Source organism: Hemitrygon akajei, chromosome 9, assembly GCF_048418815.1.
Source record: "Hemitrygon akajei chromosome 9, sHemAka1.3, whole genome shotgun sequence".
Classification (NCBI taxonomy): Eukaryota; Metazoa; Chordata; class Chondrichthyes; order Myliobatiformes; family Dasyatidae; genus Hemitrygon; species Hemitrygon akajei.
The window spans coordinates 38,961,551-38,983,564 of NC_133132.1; the positions used below are offsets into that span (position 1 = coordinate 38,961,551).

At 39.1% G+C, this 22,014-nt stretch overlaps 1 protein-coding gene across 2 annotated transcripts in view; it reads left to right on the forward strand.

The window, feature by feature from the left end:
- Positions 1-21,878, forward strand: part of snx17 (sorting nexin 17) — a 67,488-nt gene extending 45,610 nt beyond the window's left edge. The window contains exons 11-15 of one of the 2 annotated variants that reach the window (XM_073055779.1): positions 3-125; positions 4,108-4,185; positions 6,071-6,145; positions 13,497-13,538; positions 15,846-21,878. In XM_073055779.1, the coding sequence (XP_072911880.1) occupies positions 3-125; positions 4,108-4,185; positions 6,071-6,145; positions 13,497-13,538; positions 15,846-15,965 (438 nt within the window). In that variant the 3' untranslated portion in view covers positions 15,966-21,878. The remainder of the gene's footprint in view (positions 1-2; positions 126-4,107; positions 4,186-6,070; positions 6,146-13,496; positions 13,539-15,845) is intronic. The other variant, XM_073055780.1, reaches the window with a different exon arrangement.
- The last annotated feature ends 136 nt before the right edge of the window (positions 21,879-22,014 follow it).

Genomic DNA, 22,014 nt, shown 5'->3' on the forward strand with positions numbered 1-22,014 from the left:
AGCAGGTTCCAATGACAAATGGTACAGCAAGCAGCCCAGGAAAAACTGAGACCAAACTCGAACTGGCGTTTGAGTATCTGATGAGCAAAGACAAGCTACAGTGGGTGACAATTTCTAGCCCACAGGTAAAATGTGTTTCATTTTCAGCATGAAAATGTTTTGCTTTTAAGTGGTCCATCATTGAAACCTTGTATTTTGGAAATGGCTTTTTTTTAAAAAAGTAACTTTTCTTCATGTGACGGGAACATAGCTGTATTTTTTTAATACTTCCCTTTTTTGACAGGTGCACACAAGTAGTGGATAAGACCATTTTCCTTTGCCTTTGGGAAAGGAGGGAAAATAGTATTATCCATTTTTGCACTGGAGATTGTAGGTTTTAATGCAAGGAGTCAGAGTTATAAAATAAGGAAACAACCAACTTGTCCATGCCAACTGTCCAGCTAGCTGGTTCCATCTGCTATTTCCCCATAGCCCTCTAAACAAGTCCTATCCACCAGCCAGTGATTGAAGAAACAGCCCCTGACATCCTTTTTAAATCTCTCACCTCTGATCTTAAACCTCTGCTCTCCTATTTTCAGCATTTGAGAATGATGCACTCACACCCCTAGGTGCCTCTATTCCATAGGACACCCCAGAGTCCAGCCATTCACTGTGCAAGGAGTTGACAAAGTTTTATCTTGATATATCGTGCAAAATGTTGAGCTCTTATTCTCTGAATTTCTCCCCCCAAAAAAACTTCATTAAGTACAGTGACTTGGAAAAGTATTCAGTCCTCAACCCTTTGTTCAGGTAAATTGAGTATAAATCAGGGATTTTGATCAAATTAACTGAAAATTTTTGTTTGAATCACATGTTCCTTTTTTTCCAGTAAAACCCAAAAACAGGGAAGGTTGTAAAACATGAAAAACTAAAAATTCAGAAACTGAAATGTCAGACAGTTCGAAAGTATTCATCCCCCTTTGCTCAGTACTTAGTTGAACCACTTCTTGAAGCTACAGCCAGTTGTCTTTTTAGATAAGTCTTTATTAGATTTGCACAACATGATGGAGCAAAATTTGTCTATTCCTCCTTGCAAAATTGCTCAAGCAGTGCCAGGTTCGTTTGGGGGGACAGCAATCTTGAGCTCTTGCCAGAGATGTTCAATTGGGTTAAAGTCAGGACTCTGATTGGGTCACTCAAGGACATCAATTTTCTTCATTTGAAGCATCTCCATGGTTGCTCTGACAATTAGCTTTGGGTCAGTGTCCAGCTAAAAGATGAACTTACTCCTCTGTTTAAGCTTTCTGGCAGAGGCTAGCAGGATCTCTGTGTTTATCAGCATTCGTCTTTCCATCAGTCCTGACCAGATTACCATTATGAAAACCAGCCCTATAGCATGCTCCTACCTCCACCATACTTTACAGTAAGGATGGTGTTATAACTCTGATGTGCAATAGTAGATTTACATCCCATATGTACCTCTTCATATTGAGGCAGAAGAAGTTCCATTTGGTGTCATCTGATCATAGATAGATAGATAGATACTTTATTCATCCCCATGGGGAAATTCAACATTTTTTCCAATGTACCATACACTTGTTGTAGCAAAACTTCCATAAGACCTTCCATATGCTTACAGTATCTTCTAAATGACACTTTGCAAAGATTTTACAGGCAAGGATATGCTTGTTTTTAAAGCTAGGGCTTCTTCCTTGACTCTTTTCCATGAGTACCCTTTTTGTGCAAAACCTTGGAGATTGTGGAGCCATGAACTTCATCTTCAGTTGCAGCCACTGACTTCTGCAGCTCACTCAGGGTGACTGTTGACATCACATAGCCTGTCTTACAAGTGCTGGTAGCTAGGTTTAGAGAGATGGCCTGACCTGGCAGGTGTGGTTGTGTTTTCATATTTTTTCCACTTTTTCATGATTTCTTTATATATCAAGATACAGCACAGAATAGGCCCTTCTGGCCCTTCGCACCACGCCATCCAGCAATTCCCCAATTTAATCCTAACCTAATCACAGGACAATTTACAATGGCCACTGAACCTACCAACTGGTATGTCTTTGAACTGTGGAAGGAAACCGGAGCACCCCGAGGAAACCCACACTGTTACTGGGAGAATGTACATACTCCTTACAGGCAGCAGTGGGAATTGAATTTGGGTTCTGGTATTGTAAAGCGTTGTGCTAACTACCTCACTACTGTGCCACCCCTTTTCCTGAGGGAAAAAAACAGTTTACATTCAACCTATTAATGCGTCTCATGATTTTATACACCACTGGAAGTTCACCTCTCAGTGTCCTGTGTTCCAAAAAAATAAAGGCCTAGCTGCCCAACCTTTGGATGGATGGCACTGAGCTCCAAGATATTTAAAGTGCCTTTAAGATGGTTTTGTACCCTTCCCCAGATTTGGGCTTCTCTATTATCATTTCTCTGACTTGTCTTGAATGCTCTTTTGTCTTCATCTGGTTTGGTCTGTTGAAAATCTACCATACTATTGGACCTTACAGGGAGAGGGGGTATTTATTCTTAAGAATTTCATTGGAACTGAGCAATCCTCCAATTTTCTACATCAGCAAATTGGATGAGTTGGGAAGGTAATGTATTACTACTGAGGAAAGTTAGCGTAGTAGTTACAAAGAGGATTAATACTTCTTCAGCCTCACAATTTTGGTTTTTAATTTTTAGTAAATTACTAATATATTTTGGAATTTTTCTTTTGATTTGACACAATATACAATGTTAAAGATCAGCTCAAGTAAACCCTATTTCAATATATTTTAAATTTAGAAAGTGAGTATGTAAGATGTGAATACTTTTTCAAGGCACTGTACTTCATGAACTTTAGAATTGTTTGAGTGATGCTGCATCTGGAAATCAAAATACAAGAAATTTAAATGATTCCCAGGAAATAGACTTGTATCCTGTGTTAAATGGCAGTTCAGAACATGGGATCATAGGAAGTATATTGCAGTGGAGGATGCTATTTGCCTCAATGTGTCTGGCTGGATAAAAATGGACTTTGAATCAATCTTACATTGTATTCTTGGTTCAAAGCTCTGCTAGGCATAATAGCTATTTGGCTGCATTTTTCATTTCACTGAACAGAAATTATCACACTGGATTACCCCTTGGCCTCACTCCCAAGTACTCCTTATCTGGCTGGAAAGCTTTTATTAAGTAGCTCTGAGTGAATGATACTTCGCAGCCACCAGTTATTAGCAGGACCCAAATCATTTGTTAATTCCAGAAATCTTTATTTATTCCCAGTCTTGTGCCAGCTTCACAGAAGCCTGGCAATTAGCCCTTCTGGTTTTCCATTAAGTCAGTATGAGAGATTATTTTCATGCAGAAATCACTTTATAAAGGCAAATAAACTTCACGCAGGTATATAATATTAACCTGGACATACCACTGTTTGGAACTAGCTTTTCTTCATTTTATCTTATGATTGGTGTCACCTGAAGTCGCATTCAGATGTGACCATAGCAGAGATCTGAAATCAGAAGTGATGGCATTGAACTGCCTGTTATTATGTTGCAGATTAATACTCTAGTGTGTTTTTGCCAGAATTGTCTCAACTATATTCATGTTCATGATAACTATTAAATACATGCTTATACTATTCCCATTTTGCAGCAGTCTTTTCTATGTATTTCAAGCTTTCATGTAAATACTGCCCTCTTCAACTCCCCTTCTAGAGTTCAATTTCAGCCTCCTTTTTCTTCCTCAGATCCACTCATTCTCCTATCCCTTACTTCCAGACTTATGCCTATGGTCAAAGCTAGCTGTCACTAATGTCACTTTCAAATCTTCAGTCTCTCATTCGTGTTGCCCTTTGCCAAGAGGAAAACACATTCATAACTGAGATGCTCTAATTTAGGCCACATCCTTGACACTATCTCCTGTGCAATCATATCATGCGTTATTATATGGTAATGAGAACATGCCCACAGTCTTCCAGCTCTACCTGCCTATGACATATAAAATGGTACCAGAACCAAATATTCTTTGTGCCGCTTAACCACTTCATTTAACAGTATTAAGTTTTTTCTGAGCATTTGTCATTTTCAAGTGTGTAATGGTAGCTGAGATTTGTTCTAATTGATATTTATTTATTAGGCAATAATGATGAGCATCTCCTTGCAAGCAATGGTGGATGAGCTCATGGTGAAGAAATCCGGTGGCAATATAAAGAAGGTAATTTTTTTTTTTACAATTGTTAGACCAGAAATATGTACACTTTCAAATTGGCTGATCTATAAGTTTGCAATATATTGGTCCAATTATTGCTACAAACAGTGCAGGTTGTGCATTAGTTTTGATCTCAGAAGGCAGGTTTGACTACTAACAGGCATAATATAAGCAAGGTAGCATAGTGGTTAGCGCAAAGCTCTTACAGATCAGGGCATCAGAGTTCGGGATTCAATTCTGGCGTAAGGAAGTTTGTATGTCATTCCTGTGAATGTGTAGGATTTGTCCTACAGTCCAAAGACGTACCCTTTGGTGAGTTAATTGGTCATTGTAGTTTGTCCTGTGATTAGGTTAGTGTTAAATGGGTGGATTGCCTGTTCCATGCTGTATCTCTAAATAATAAGTAAACTAGGTTTTAAAAAAACAACTTGAGGTGTCAAATGCTAGGAGAAATAATTTGATCCTAGTACTGTTCTGGTTTAAAAATTGCCCTACTTTTTAGATTTTTGTACGCCAGGTACTCTGGAATTTATTGCCTATTTTTATGTGTCTCTGCGGAAAATGGCGGGATGACATGTATCACTCCACTATTTATAATAAAAGTACTCAGTGTTTCAAAATTTTATCTGATAATGCAAGGAAGATGATGTTTGCCAGGATGTTGGATAGCTCAGAGGAAATCACGTTTCCATGCAAGGTCTCTATAAGTGGTGAAGTCATGAGGCTGTACAACGCTGGAAATGGTGCTCTTCGGCCTCAGAGTCCACATAACCCCATTTTATCCCATATGTCCATTAACTCCCTCCAGACTCTACCCTAGGGTAATTTACAGGGCCCAGATTGTATACTATCCCACATATTTCTTGGATTTTGGAGCAAAACTAAAATACCCCGAAGAAAACAGCACAGTCAATGGAGCAGACTCGATGAGCTGAACAGCCTAATTTTGCTCCTATGTCTTGTTTATTTATTGAGATACAGTGCAGAATAGGCCCCTCCAGCCCTAAGTGCCACCAGCAACCCCCAGTTAATCCTAGCCTAATCACAGGACAATTTACAATTGACCTACTTATCCCCTCCCCCTTCACCATTTACGTTCCCATTTACTCCCTCTCACCTTATCTCCTTACCTGTGCATCACCTCCCTCTGGCGCTCCTCCCCTTCCCTTTCTTTCATGGTCCTCTATCCTCTCATCAGATTCCTCCTTCTCCAGTCCTTCATCTCCTTCACCTATCAACTTCTCAGCTCTATACCTCACCCCTCCCAGCCTCCCAGTTCATGTATTACCTTGTATTTCTTCCTCCCCTCCTTCCACTTTCTTGTCTGACTTCTGTTTTTTCTTCCAGTCTTGCTGAAGGGTCTCTGCCAAAAATGTTATGTTTACTCTTTACCATAGATGCTGGCTGGCCTGCTGAGTTCCTCCAGCAGGTTGTGTTTCCTGCTTGGATTTCCAGCATCTGCAGATTTTTGCATCCTTAACCTTCTAGTCAGTGCACCTTTGAACTATAGGAGGAAACCCACGCATTCCACAGGAGGACGTACAGAGATGTTGTAATTGAACTCTAAAATCCAACACCCTGAGCTGTAATAGTGTCACTCTACCCACTGCGCTACTGTGACACCCTTGTGGTCAAGGGGACAGTGTGCAAACTCCACGCTGATAGCAACAAAGGTCTGATTGCAATCCCTTCACTGAAGCTGTAGGGTAACAGCTCATTCAGTCTATCACCTCTGCCCACAAGAGTGGAGTTTATTTGTCAGGCAAGTCTAGCAACAATGCACTCTGATGGCTTTATCTTAAATGGTGCACACCTTCATTCGAGCAAGTACTGGGTATTCCATCAAAAGGAAGCGTGAATTTTAATCTAAAGTTGTCTCCTCACTCTACAGATGCTGAAGAAGAGGATAAATGGTGCGCTGCGTCGATCAGACAGTCAGCAGGCTGTGAAGTCCCCGCCACTTCTGGTTAGAATATTTACTTTGCAAGTTTACTTTGAAATTGAATTGGATGGGTAATTGATAACTTAATCACTGTGACCTCTGAGGGATTTAATGTGTCTTGTATCATCCTGGTTAATACAAATCCAGAACGTGCTGATGCAGACTTCAGAAAGCTGATGACAATTGTTTTTTTTTAAATCGTGTTCACTCAAATCACGCCCTTACTCCGTATTGTGTTTATTTGGAGATATAGTGCGGTACAGGCCCTTTTGGACCTTCAAGCCACAACGCCCAGCAACCCCTGATTTAACCCCAGCCTAATCATGGGACAGCTTACAATGACCAATAACCAGTAAGTGTCTGGACTGTGGGAGGAAATGGGAGCACCCGGAGAAAACCCACCTATCCCACTGAGAAGTCATACAAATTGAACTCTGCCATCCTGAGTTGTAATAGCATTGTGCTAACCTCTACGCTACCATGGCACATGAATCTGTAATTATTGTAATTTTAAAATATTTGTTTGTTCTCAGTTTCTCCCCTGCAATGAGATGATTGGGGGAAAAGTGGCAAATGCAGTTTAATGTGGAGTCTTAACTTTGAGAAGAGTCAAATAACTAATTGTTATCTAAATGGGAAGTGTGACTACAAATAAATGAAGTTCACTGGGTGGAGGGAGGGGTACTTAAATGAATTGAATGCATAAATCAGATGGGTTCAACAAACATCTTGACCTTTTTTGTTACAGAATGGTTAGTTTATAATTAGAGGTTTTGTTATAGCTGTATAGGTTTATAGAATAATGTGTACAGCAATTTCTCTCTCTTTCCTCCCGCCCTCAACCTGTGGAAAGATTGAAGTCCATCCAAATGGAGATTCACCAGGCTAATTCCTGAATTTGAAAGGTTGTTCTATCAAGTGAAGCCGGACAGTTTGGATCTGTGTTTATTAGCATTTAAGAGAATGCAGACTGACCTAATTCAAGCATTTGACCCTATAGTGCTGCTAGAAAGTTTGTGAACCCTGTAGAATTTTCTCTATTTCTGCATAAATATGACTAAAATATGATCAGATCTTCACACAAGTCCTAAAACTAAAGAGAACCCAATTAAATGAACAACACAAAAAATATACTTGTTCATTTATTTATTGAGAAAATGATCCAATATTACATGTATCTGTTGCAAAAAATATGTGAATTTCTGGGGTAATGCCTTTTACAATGAATATTTGGAGTCAGGTGTTCCAGTCAATGAGATGAGATTGGAAATGTGGGTTGTAGAGGTGCCCTGCCCTATAAAAAAGACACACAATCAGGTTACTCACAGAGCCTTCTCTTCTCAAGGAAGATCTGTTTATGTGCACCACGCCTCAATCAAAACAACTTTCAGATGACCTTAGAAGAAGAATTGTAGAGATGCATGAAACTGGAAAAGCTACAAAAGCATTTCTAAAGACCTGAGTGTTCATCAGTCCACAGTAAGAGAAATTGTCTGCAAATGGAGGAAACTCAGTACTCTTGCTGGGCATCCTATCGTAAAAGTTGGCATCCTATAAAGATCATACCTTGAGCACAACGTGCAATGCTGAAGGAACTGAAAAAGAGCCCAAGGATAACAGCAAAAGACCTTTAGAAATCCCTAGAACCTATCATGTGTCCACTATAAGAAAAACACTGAACAAGAATGGTGTTCCTGGAAGGACACCACGAGGAAACCAGTTCTCTCCAAATAACAAAAGCATTGCTGCATGACTCAAGTTTGCAAAAGACCACCTGAATGTTCTACAGTGTATCTGGGACGATGTTCTGTGGACAGATCAACAGAGTTGAACTTTTTAGCAGAAATACACATTGCCTTTTTTTTTTTTGGAGGAAAAGTGGCACTGAGCACCAACACCAAAACCATATCCCAACTGTGAAGCATGGTGGAAGGAGCATCATCGTTTGGGACTGCCTTGCTGTCTCAGGGCCTAGACAGTTTACAATCGTGAAACAATGAGGGAACAATGAATTCAAAACTATATCAAGACATTTCACATGAGAATGTCAGTGTAGTAGTCTGTCAGCTAAATCTTAATAGAAGTTGGATAATGCACAAGACAATGATCCAAAAGACGAGTAGATCACAACAGAATGGTTTAAAAGGAAGATGATTTTGGTTTTAGAATGGCCAAGTCAAAGTCCTGACCGTAATCCCATAGAAAGGTTGTGGAAGGACCTGAAGCAAGCTGTTCATGCAAGGAAGCCACCAACATCCCAAAGTTGATGCAGTTTTGTAAGGAGGAATGGCCTAAAATTCCTCCAAACTAATGCGCAGGACTGATCAACAGTAACCGGAAACATTGGGTTGAAGTTGTTGCTGTGGGGGTGGGGGGGGGGGGTGTCACACCAGTTACTGAAAGCAACGGTTCACATACTTTTTCCATCAAATACATGTAACATTGGATCATTTTTCTCAATAAATAAATGAACATGTGTAATGTTTGTGTTATTTATTTAATTGGGTTCTCTTTATCTAGTTTTGGGACGCGTGAAGATCTGATCACATTTTATGTCATATTTATACAGAAATAGAGAAGATTCTACAGAGTTCACAAACTTTCTAGCAGCACTAACTTTTGAGATTTCTTTGGGCTGTCACTGGTGGGAGATGGGCTTCATCAGCCGTAGTTGGCAACTCATTTAGGAGAAGGAAATCTCTGATCTCAAACCTCTGCTGCCTTGCGACTATACCCACTCATGGTGAAGGCTTTGGGAATAATCCCTGAGGAAAAATCCAGAGTTAGTCCCTAAGGCAGTCAGTCTTGCATTGATCTGAACACTGACTGGTAACTCTTGCAACGCCACTGGTGCTAAACTTTATCTGTCTCTGCCATTCCTTTGGATTCATCAGTTGTGTTGAGGGGGAGTGTACTACATGGGCAACAGCTTGCTTTCCATATCATACCGCCCTTGTCTGCTTATGTAGACAGCTAAGGCACCGCATCCATGATCAAACCTGACCAGCAAAAGGCATGATTGGCTAGAGGGGGCTCACAAAGTCTTGTAGTTACAAGATAAAGGACTAGTAATTTAAAACTTGGGTTTGTCCGAGAGTATGGAAATTGTGTAATTTTCAACCAGTCTGGTGAAAGCCAGATCATTATAAACATTTAAGGTGGTGATAGATTAATATTTGAAAGGTTGAGAACTGTGGCGATCTGACGCAGAGAAGGAACTGAAATTATCCCCCAGACATGCCATGTTATTGAATAGAAACATAGAAAATAGGTGCAGGAGTAGGCCATTTGGCCCTTTGAGCCTGCACCGCCATTCAGTATGATTATGGCTGGTCATCCAGCTCAGAACCCTGTACCTGCTTTCTCTCCATACCCCCTGATCCCTTTAGCCACAAGGGCCATATCTAACTTCCTCTTAAATATAGCCAATGAACCGGCCTCAACTGTTTCCTGTTGCAGAGAATTCCACAGATTCACCACTCTCTGTGTGAAGAAGTTTTTCCTCATCTTGGTCCTAAAAGGCTTCCCCTTTATCCTTAAGCTGTGACCCCCCCTCGTTCTGGACTTCCCCAACATCGGAAACAATCTTCCTGCAACTAGCCTGTCCAATCCCTTTAGAATTTTATACGTTTCAATAAGATCCCCCCTCAATCTTCTAAATTCCAGTGAGTATAAGCCTAGTCGATCCAGTCTTTCTTCATATGAAAGTCCTGCCATCCCAGGAATCAATCTGGTGAACCTTCTCTGTACTCCCTCTATGGCAAGAATGTCTTTCCTCAGATTAGGGGACCAAAACTGCACGCAATATTCTAGGTGCGGTCTCACCAAGGCCTTGTACAACTGCAGTAGAACCTCCCTGCTCCTGTACTCAAATCCTTTTGTTATGAATGCCAACATACCATTTGCCTTTTTCACTGCCTGCTGTACCTGCATGCCCACTTCAATGACTGGTGTACAATGACACCCAGGTCTTGTTGTATCTCCCCTTTTCCTAATCGGCCACCATTCAGATAATAATCTGTTTTCCTGTTCTTGCAACCAAAGTGGATAACCTCACATTTATCTACATTAAATTGCATCTGCCATGAATTTGCCCATTCACCTAACCTATCCAAGTCACCCTGCATTCTCTTAGCATCCTCCTCACAGTTAACACCGCTGCCCAGCTTCGTGTCATCCGCAAACTTGGAGATGCTGCATTTAATTCCCTCGTCTAAATCATTAATATATATTGTAAACAACTGGGGTCCCAGCACTGCGCCTTGCGGTACCCCACTAGTCACTGCCTGCCATTCTGAAAAGGTCCCATTTACTCCCACTCTTTGCTTCCTGTCTGCCAACCAATTCTCTATCCACATCAATACCATACCCCCAATACCGTGTGCTTTAAGTTTGCACACTAATCTCCTGTGTGGGACCTTGTCAAAAGCCTTTTGAAAATCTAAATATACCACATCCACTGGCTCTCCCCTATCCACTCTACTAGTTACATCTTCAAAAAATTCTATAAGGTTGGTCAGACATGATTTTCCTTTCACAAATCCATGCTGACTTTGTCCGATGATTTCACCTCTTTCCAAATGTGCTGTTATCACATCTTTGATAACCAACTCTAGCATTTTCCCCACCACCGATGTCAGACTAACCGGTCTATAATTCCCCGGTTTCTCTCTCCCTCCTTTTTTAAAAAGTGGGGTTACATTAGCCACCCTCCAATCCTCAGGAACTAATCCAGAATCTAAAGAGTTTTGAAAAATTATCACTAATGCATCCACTATTTTTTGGGCTACTTCCTTAAGCACTCTGGGATGCAGACCATCTGGCCCTGGGGATTTATCTGCCTTTAATCACTTCAATTTAGCTAACACCACATCCCTACTAACATGTATTTCCCTCAGTTCCTCCATCTCACTAGACCCTCGGTCTCTTACTATTTCTGAAAGATTATTTATGTCCTCCTTAGTGAAGATAGAACCAAAATAGTTATTCAATTGGTCTGCCATGTCTTTGTTCCCTATGATCAATTCACCTGTTTCTGACCGTAAAGGACCTACATTTGTCTTGACCAATCTTTTTCTTTTCATGTACCTATAAAAGCTTTTGCAGGCAGTTTTTATGTTCCGTGCCAGCTTTCTCTCATAATCTTTTTTCCCTTTCCTAATTAAGCCCTTTGTCCTCCTCTGCTGGTCTCTGAATTTCTCCCAGTCCTCAGGTGTGCCACTTTTTTTTTGCTAATTTATATGTTTCTTCTTTGGGCTTGATACTATCCCTAATTTCTCTTGTCAGCCACGGGTGCACTACCTTTCCTGGTTTATTCTTTTGCCAAACTGGGATGAATGATTGTTGTAGTTCATCCATGCGATCTTTAAATGCTTGCCATTGCATATCCACCATCAACCCTTTAAGTATCATTTGCCAGTCTACCTTAGCTAATTCACGTCTCATACCTTCAAAGTTACCCTTCTTTAAGTTCAGAACCTTTGTTTCTGAATTAACTATGTCTCTCTCCATCTTAATGAAGAATTCCACCATATTATGGTCACTCTTACCCAAGGGGCCTCGCACGACAAGATTGCTAACTAACCCTTCCTCGTTGCTCAATACCCAATCTAGAATGGCCTGCTCTCTAGTTGGTTCCTTGACATGTTGGTTCAGAAAACCATCCCGCATACATTCCAAGAAATCTTCTTCCTCAGCACCCTTACCAATTTGGTTCATCCAATCTATATGTAGATTGAAGTCACCCATTATAACTACTGTTCCTTTATTGCACGCATTTTTAATTTCCTGTTTAATGCCATCCCCAACCTCACTACTACTGTTAGGTGGCCTGTACACAACTCCCACCAGCGTTTTCTGCCCCTTAGTGTTATGCAGCTCTACCCATATCGATTCCACATCCTCCAGGCTAATGTCCTTCCTTTCTAATGCGTTAATCTCCTAACCAGCAATGCTACCCCACCTCCTTTTCTTTCCTGTTTATCCCTCCTGAATATTGAATATCCCTGGATGTTGAGCTCCCATCCTTGGTCACCCTGGAGCCATGTCTCTGTGATCCCAACTATATCATATTCATTCAGAACTATCTGCACATTCAATTCATCCACCTTGTTACGAATGCTCCTCGCATTGACACACAAAACCTTCAGGCTTGTTTTTACAACACTCTTAGCCCTTATACAATTATGTTGAAAAGTGGCTCTTTTTGCTTTTTGCCCTGGATTTCCCTGCCTGCCACTTTTACTTTTCACACTACTTTTTGCTTCTACCCTCATTTTACACCCCTCTGTCTCTCTCCACTTGTTCCCATCCCCCTGCCACATTAGTTTAAAGCCTCCTGAACAGCAGTAGCAAACGCTCCCCCTAGGACATTGGTTCCAGTCCAGCCCAGCTGCAGACCATCCTGTTTATACCGGTCCCACCTCCCCCAGAACTGGTTCCAATGCCCCAGAAATTTGAATCCCTCCCCGTCGCACCAGTTTTCAAGCCACGTATTCATCTGAAATATCCTCCTATTTCTACTCTGACTAGCACATGGCACTGGTAGTAATCCAGAGATTATTACCTTTGTGGTCCTACTTTTTAGTTTATCTCCTAACTCCCTAAATTCACCTTGTAGGACCTCATCCCTTTTTTTTACCTATATCGTTGGTACCTATGTGCACCACGACCACTGGCTGTTCACCCTCCCATTCCAGAATGTCCTGCAGCCACTCAGAGACATCCTTGACCCTTGCACCAGGGAGGCAACATACCATCCTGGAGTCTCGTTTGCAGCCGCAGAAACGCCTATCTATTCCCCTTACAATCGAATCCCCTATCACTATAGATCTCCCACTCCTTTTCCTTCCCTCCTGTGCCGCAGAGCCACCCATGGTGCAATGAACTCGGCTGCTGCTGCTGCCTTCCTCTGATGAGACATCTTCCCCAACAGTATCCAAAACAGTATATCTGTTTAGGAGGGAGATGACCTCAGGGGACTCCTGCACTACCTGCCTACTGCTACGCTGTCTAGTGGCCACCCCTTCCCTTTCTGCCTGTGTAGCCTTTACCTGCGGTGTGGCCAACTCACTGAACGTGCTATTCACGACTTTCTCAGCATCGCGGATGATAGGGTTGGCTCATTATAACTACTCCTATTTTGTATTACTGGTGTTTTTTTTGCAACATTTTGTCAAACATTAACTGCATTTAGATTTGACCTTGTGAGAGTGTAGTAGGGAACACTGATATTGCAGTATTTCAGAATAATTTCTGTTGGTAATCCCATGAAGCTAATTGTGACCTCAATATTGCTGACTTTTTTTTTAAAGTTAAAATGCATTAGATTATTGGAGACGATATTTCTAATTGCTCCATACTTTGTATTCTTTAGGATTCACCTGATTCCAACAGAGATCCCGTTGTCAAACTCTCAGTAAGTATCAATCTGATTTAACTGTTGCTTTCGTCGACATTGAACTAGTTGAGCCCTCGCATGTCACCTCATCTGAACTAAACAACTTTCTTTCAATGTGGAACTGCATGTGAAAGGTGTTACGTAAGCACTTCTATTTGCTGCTGCCCAGGGGAATGCTAACTATTATTAACTAGTACTTCAGGGCCCATATTTTGCAGTTGTAATTGATGATCAGAATCAAGGTTATTGTCACTTAACTATGTTATGATATTATGTTGCAGCATCAGTACAGTACAGTACAATACAAAAAAAATAAGTTAAAATAATATGAAAAATCAGAATCTGTTTTGTGGCAGCAGTACATTGCCATATGCAATTTTTTTTAAAAACTGAAATTAACTCAATATATATGCAGCTCGGATGGTTGGATTGAGTTGTTCTCCGATCTTTCCAATTCATTTATAAACTTTTTCATCACCATATGAAGAGACATCATCAATGCGCTGTGGTGTGTCCTCCGAATGCCTGGCCTTTATATACTTATCAAACAGCTGATTGGTTGTCATTATGAAAACTCAATTGGAATGTAGGGCGAGGGTCTCATTACTGATAAGCTGTGTGACAAACTCTGTGTTGTGGTCTGGAATTTAGTCCACAATGGCTTATAAATAGGATTATGGTCTACATGTCTGTTTCTAGAAGTGTTTGCGGAAAACTGTACTATTATTATGTCAGCCAAACTGGGAGAAAGCTATCCACAAGGATCCATGAGCATTAACTGGCTGTAAAGTGGCATGACCAACTCTCTCTAGTCTCTACCCATGAAGATCAAGAGGGGCACAAATTCGACTGGGCATCACTCAGAGTCATGGTGCAAGTGAAGAGGTGGCATGTGAGAGAATTCCTAGAAGCATGGTTTTCTGCAAACAATTCTATAAACTGACGTAGATCTCGATCCTATTTATAAGCCAGTGTGGGCTAAATTCCAGTCCACAATGCACATTTTGCCACACAAGATCCCCTCCCTATATCACAATTGGGTTTCAGTATTGACGCCCAATCATAGGTGATTAAGTAGGTGATTCAAAAAGAACAAAAAAGTGAGGTAGTGTTCAGAAGTTCATTGTCCATTCAGAAATCTGACAGGGGAAGAAGCTGTTCCTGAAACACTGAGTGTGTATCTTCAGACTCCTGGACCACCACCTTCATGGTAGCCATGAGAAGTGGGCGTGTCCTGGGTGATGGGGGCCCTTAATGATGGATGCTGCCTTCTTGAGGCATCACCTTTTAGAGGTATCAAAAGGTGAAGCCTCAAGGAGGTACCTTTTGAAGTTACAAATAATTAATGCAAAAAGTGGACAAAATAGTGACTCCTGCTCATCTCCCATTTATTGATTGCCTTCCTCTTACATTTGACCTCCCAAAGTACAACACCTCACTTATTTTATTTAGCAGGCCTTCAAGCCATGCCACCCCAGCAACCCCCAACACTTTTATCATTATAAACTCCATCTGCCATTTCTCCCTCCACATTTCCAGCTGGTCTATATCTTTTTGAAGCCGTTGGCAACATTCCTCACTAGAACCAGATGAAGGAGAGGATCCAGTGGGTGAAATGACTGGACTTCCAGTGTTTCCAAGACTTACAAATTCCTTCACACAACTGAAATTCCTCAAAGCTCACCAATGAAAATTAATTCGGCAAAGTGTTATGAGCGTAAATGATAAAGCTCAAGATTCTGCTGCAGATGCTGGAAATCCAGAGCAACACAAAAAATGCTGGAGCAACACAGCAGGTCAGGCAGCATCGTGGGAAATGAATAAACACTCAACGCTTCAGGCTGAGGCCCTTCATCAGGACAAGAGTGTAAATGATTAAGCTTTAGAACACCTTATTGGAAAGTAATGACGAATTCTTTAGGAGCTTCCAAAAGGTAATTTCATGGTTAGATAAAGGTTGGTAAAGTTATGGAGGAATGGTTGAGATGCAAGACTATATTAGACACCCCTTTCCCAGTGTCAGCAGAAGTACATGGAACAAATAGCTACCTTTGAAGTAGTAATGTTTGCTGATTTTTATCCTTAATTAGGATTTTGTTTATTTGTATCTTGGTTTGGAACCTACTGCAGTGATCATTTCTAAACCAGTGAAAAAACTGGTTTTGATTATTAAAGTGAGATTAAAGGTGAAACAATATCAGGAAAATTCATTACTCATTCAGTTTACCACAATTTATCTATTATATGCTGGAGAAAGTAAGTATTTTAAATGTTAATGTTTTAGTTTTGATGTTTAACTTTGCTTTTTTCTCCTCCCTCTTGCAGAGTAAACTTTCTTCTGTTAGTATCCGAGGGATCAGCGCTTCCAATTCCTCTGGTGATGTCAGTGCTAATGACTTCCACGGTAACTATGCTTTTGAGGGAATTGGTGATGATGATTTGTGAAGTCTGTCAAGTGAACCGATCTACTTGCCTGGAGAGAAGCCTAAATCTTGCACTTGCATCTGCTTGGTTTGCACTGAATTGAATGAGAAAGATTGAACTGCTGTTGGGAAGATGTCATATTTGGTTGCGATGCATGTCAAGAAGCAACAATGTTAAAGGGCCGTGATGTCTATGATCATGATTAACACCAAATTATCGTTTACTAGAGTATTTTGCACAATGATTCAAATTTGTTTTGAAAATCTAAAAGATCCTCAAGTTTACACATCAATATCAATTGAAGTTAACAGTATTTTTTAAAATAACTGAAATCTGTAGTAGTGTGTTCCAGGTGGAGTTGGTGTCTAATCTTGTGAATATAAGGACAAATGACAATGCTAACATATTTACAGATTGGAGTAGTGGTTTGTAAAATATAACAAAATGACAACATCAGATCAACGTTGAAACTAAGGACTTTGCAATAGCTATGCACCGCATTGATTACATAGGTGTAGTCAGCTCAAAAAATCCATTTGCAGAGAAAACCTATTGGTCATTGTGTGGCAAAATTACTCCTCTAGTTTCTCAGTTGCCTTATTTCAGTGCACATTTGCCATTGTTTAGCTATCTATTGTATTGCCTGTGTCTTATATTGATGGGCTATGGCACATTTATCACCTTCCATCTGCATAAATCCATTGTTTTTCTGTGCAACGGTATCACTCTATTTCTACGTGGTGACAATTCTCAAGTGAAATCTGAGTTAATTTCACTTAATTGTGATGCAGCACTCCGGTTGTGGTAGGCTGCAAGTTTGTAACTCAACTCATTCATGGAGCAGACTAGTGTTGAAACAAAGTTAGATTATTTTAATGATTTGTTCTTTCCCTCTGCAATCCTTCAAATCTAATCCTGTGTGTGCACTGTATGTACATTCTGAAAGCAAGATACAAGGTCTATCAAAGTAATTTAATCACTATTTTAGCAGAACTGTTACAGCTGAAAAACTCTGACCAAATACTCAGAATGGAGTGATTCTGTTGAAACACTGAGTTGCAATCTTGTCAGTGAAAGGCCTAAAGAGGGTTCAATTAACTTGCCTATACAGCAACATATGTGAGATCATGTATTATCAAACTGAACAACATAATAGTGTTTGCTTTTGCTGTACTTTCAATATCAAAACATGCTTAGGAGTTAATAATAGAGGATAAGTTGGCTGCTAACTTCAATAAATAAGAATGCCATTGTGTTCTGATTATGAGTAACTTAAAACTATTCAGTCATACAACCTTACATGAAAAGATTTTGCATGTTAAAATTGGAAAAGTCAATGCTTGGATGTAAGCATGGACAATCTTTGATACCATGCAGCTTTGTGTAAAGGATTGGGCCTTTGTGTGTTACTAAAACAGACCAGAATGATTTCCAGTGACAACATCCTCAATACACTTGGTTTTAGCCATCCTTAACATAAACGGGCTACTCAGCAGTCTGGGTCAGATATATTTGTATGCTTTGAAGCCCTGAAGACCTTTGATAATTAAACAGTTACTTAGTGCTGTGTCTTTCATAACAGCTTTCTGATAATGGCACTATACTTCACTACTGTTAGTCATGGTTGATGTTACTAATGTCAGATTGTCTTTCTTAATGTCATTTGCATCTAAAAATGTCTGCTGCCTCGTATCTTTTCAAAGCCACTTTAAATACCCCAAAGAAAAAGAAATGGAAGCTGATACAATTAAATTCATACATGCTGTGTTGCTTTGATTGCAAGTCAATGGAATAACATTTGGGCAGATAATCAAGATGGAGATTTGAAAAGCTTGAAACTGTAACACTACATGCATGGGGAAAAAGATCCTGCAGCTGAGAATTGTGATATTAAAATCAAAACAACATAGTTAAAAATAGATTGCACAATCCAGTCAGAACTCTTCTGAGGAAAGATCGTTCTGATATGGTAAGTCTGTTTATGTCTTAATTCCAGCTTTCTTTATTTTGGCCTCCAACATTTCACAAATATAGACCTATTAAGAATAGACTTGAATTCAAAATATTCGTTAAGAATAAATAATTGCAGACAATGATCAAAAGTAAAATCTGATGGATTGTGAAACTAATACAGAATTGTAGTATTTAAGATACCTCATGGAAAAGCGAGAATCTTAACACAGATTTGACAATCCAGACGTACCAGAAATGTCCCATTACAGTGGTTGACGTGATGGGTCAAGACCTGTTTCTAACAACCCCTAGATCATGCATTAACAGTGTAGAATGATTTTGATTTAGTTGCGATTTTATCCACTTTGTAAATTAAAAGAAAATTATATTTTCAGAGAACAGCAAGATAATTATACCTGTTTGTCCATCTATGGAGCATCTCAGCTCTCAAATAGCGTCTGGAAAGACACGTCTGTAATTGCATCCTCTCCAGTGAAATTGTTGTCCTTTTTCCAGTGACTAATTTCTGAACAGCTCAAATAGCAGATAGAGGAAAATGGGAAATGTGTGTTTTCTGTCTTCATGAAATTGTATCTTTTCATCCAGAAATTCTTGTGCTTGCGTTTGATAGTACATGTTTGATAACTTCAGCTCTTAGAATAACATAGTTCCATGTCGAGAGTTAAAGCTGCATTAGAATTCAAAACTATATAAATACTTATAACCTTGGTTATGTGTATAATGAGAAATTAAGTCCATATAAATCAATGTTACACACTGTTCTCTGAATCTATTGACTTAATTTTTCTGGCATCCTTTCCAGAAGTGTCTGTTTCTGACGTCTGATGCATAGCACTACTTAAAGGGTGCCCAGAATTAGAATATAATACTAAAAATCCATGCGCATTTATGAATTTTCATTTTCTCAGCATTATCTTTTTTATACAGAGCTTGTTTATACCATATTATTTAAATTAAGTTACATGAAGTCATGGTTAAGTCCCTAAAATTTTTGACACTGTCTGACAGCAGAGTAGTCTTTTTAGGAGGGGCAAGGACAAAATGAAATGTGTTTCCCTATTTATACCTGTCACCAAGAAAAGAACCACACAGATTCTCATGAAAGAGAAGCATCTTTAGGTAGGCCTTTTCACTGAGTGGAAATATCTATGGTACTTCCATCTGATAGAAGCAGTGGACAGGTGTACTTTTCAGTAGTCACTAAAGTTACATAATGTAGATTTCCTTGAGTCATGCAACCTCTATTGCTGTAAGTTGAGAGAGGGAGCAGTTTTATCAAAAAACAATCCATGGATACTCTTTTAAGATGGTTAACAAATCTTCTGGGGCATAGACCACCCGCCAACAGCAGCTCACCAGAGTCCTCTGTCCTGGGCCAGTTATTCCAGGTGTAGCCCATCTTCTGGTGTATCCTTCCTCACTCAGGGATGAGGTCTTTGGAGCTTCTGTTGGTGTTTCTGTAACAGGATGGTGTTCCTAGCTCCATAACCAAAAAACCTCTCCTTTAGCTTGGGGACCGTCCATGGCAGAGATGACAGATACAATACATTCTTTAAAATATTTTTTGAACCTTTGGCCATGAAGCTACCTGCTTCCACGTTTTGCAGATGCACAGTGTTTGTGATTATTTTTACAAATGTAAATATAGCTGATTTAGTATATTGAAGCAGAGGCAGTAATGGAAGCTCAAAGGCTTGTATATGCTGTTTCCGATTTGAAGCTTGCAGATTTATACATGATGGGCTCAGCAATTAAAAATGGTAATCTTTTAGGGCTAAATTTTGAGTGACAAATTGTAGCCTGTTTTGATAAACTTTGCAAGAAAGCCTTCCAATTTGGATTCTGAAGAAGTTGAAATATACACTATATATGTGTGAGAGAGATTTACTCTGGTTGTTAACAAATGTGTGGAAGGCTTCAGCGATCCAACCGCCTGGTCCATAATTGTAGTCCTTGTATTTATGCATAGACATATAATTAGCTGTCTCAAAGGAGATCTTTTAGTGATATGAATCTCCTTTAGTTATTTAACAAGTTATCTAACACAATTAGACATGCATTCAAATACTTCGAATAGTCCTTACAGCAAAGTATGTGATTATTCAGAAGTACTTAAGGAATGTCTCTTAATATTCTGTATATTAAAACATAGTTTTCATTGCAGTCAATAACATATAAACTAACTATTTTTGTACTAAATAATGTACAATATCATTAGAATTTTTTTTATTTCCATTAACAGAAAACAGATTGGGCAAAAATGCATTATGTATAATAAAATGTCTACATTAGAAACATGAATAGGGACCACAGTTTAGCACCTTAAGTCAGTTTGTTTAAAAAAAATTATTTATGATAGTTAGATTTGTCTACGTGTATCCACCATGATTTGAATGTCTCCCACTTAAATGGTGCAAACCCATTTAGTTATTGCTCCTATTACTCCTATACAATTTGTCCTATCGGCAGTGAATAATTGCAAAGTTAATTACTTTTTTCTTCTTTATGAAGTAGCATCTAAAATTGTGTGAATCTTATCTCCATGTCTTTATTTCTTCAGTTTAATATAATGATTGAATACCTGCACATACTCCACTGCTTATCAAGATGTCAGTCTGATCCCATGATTGTTGGACATTTTTTCATAAGAATTTATGAATTTCCTGCAAAGTTCTACAAATTAATTTTTTTCAATTTTTAAAACTTTGTTCATAAAGTAGGTTGATAAATCATGTTATGAATCTATATTTAACCTTGCCACCTTGCAGACAAAAAGCATGCATATCATTATGTAATTTGTTTTTGTGGGGAATAGATTCCTTTGAATTATAGTAACAAGAACTTTTTTTCCATACTGTTTCCCCCTCTTTCTTCCCCCCCCCCATGTTGCCATGTTGAAAAGTTCTTCACTTTAAGAAATATGTATTTTAAAAGGGTTCAAAATCATGCCACGTGCTTTAAACGTTATCTTCTCCCATCAAGGTCATCTTTTATTAACATTAAAAAATTAAGATATTTTGAACAATTTCTTTAAAATATCCGATACAACATGAATGCCAAATGTTGCATTTTTGAAGCACTTTAAGAGTGACTTTCTTAACATTATGACCATTATACTTAAATTGTGAGGCACTTGCACATTTGTTGGGGCTGAGGTGTCTATAGTATAAGTGAGTTGATTGACAGTTAAGCTGTGAGTTTGCCTATCATGTTATGAGCTTAGTCCAAGAATCTGTCATTGTATCACTACTGTTGGGCATAAGATTGTTTCAAATATCATCCTACCTATTCTCCCTTTCTTTAAAAAGTGCAGTTCTAAATGAATATCGGAGATTAAATATATGTCAGTGTTCTTATCCAAGTAGATGGGTAAAAAAGCAAGCATTTCCAAAGGCTTGACCATATTCAGTCTGCCTGCAGTAATAATCTTAGTTTCTGATAGAAGTGGTACAAGGGATAGAGACATCTTTTGAAAAATCCTGATTTTTGATTTGAATGAAAAACTGGTGCAGCCATATCTGAAGATCATATTGGCATTAAAACTAATGATGAACTGAAGATTTTATAACTGGAACTGTATGAGTTAGTGTTTGAAAATTTCAAGATTAATGCATGGCCTGTATATGGATTTTTCTCTGTTTTCCACCATGTTAAGATTTGAAGTTTTCTTGTGTACCACTTGTTTATCCTATGTCGTTGTGAGATTTCATACATGGATCACATTCCAATAAATGGTATCACTCTGCTCTGTTTAACCGTTATGCTCTAATATTGACCTTATGACTTTAAAAAGTTGCTTATTTACTTCCTGGTAATGCACCTTAATGTAACACTAATTGCCTAGTCTGTATTATAGCTTGTTTTCCTGTATGTATCTATACCAGCAGAAATCTGATAAGCTGATTTAATTTTTATATTGCAAAGCTATAATATGCAAATAAAACTATTTTCATAATGTGATTTTAATTGTGAATATTTGTCTTTCACCTGCATAATAGGCCTTGTATAGAACTAAGACACATGATAAATATGAGATTCTGCAGATGCTGGAAATCCAAAGGTTGACACTCAAAAGCTAGTGGTACTCAACAGGTCA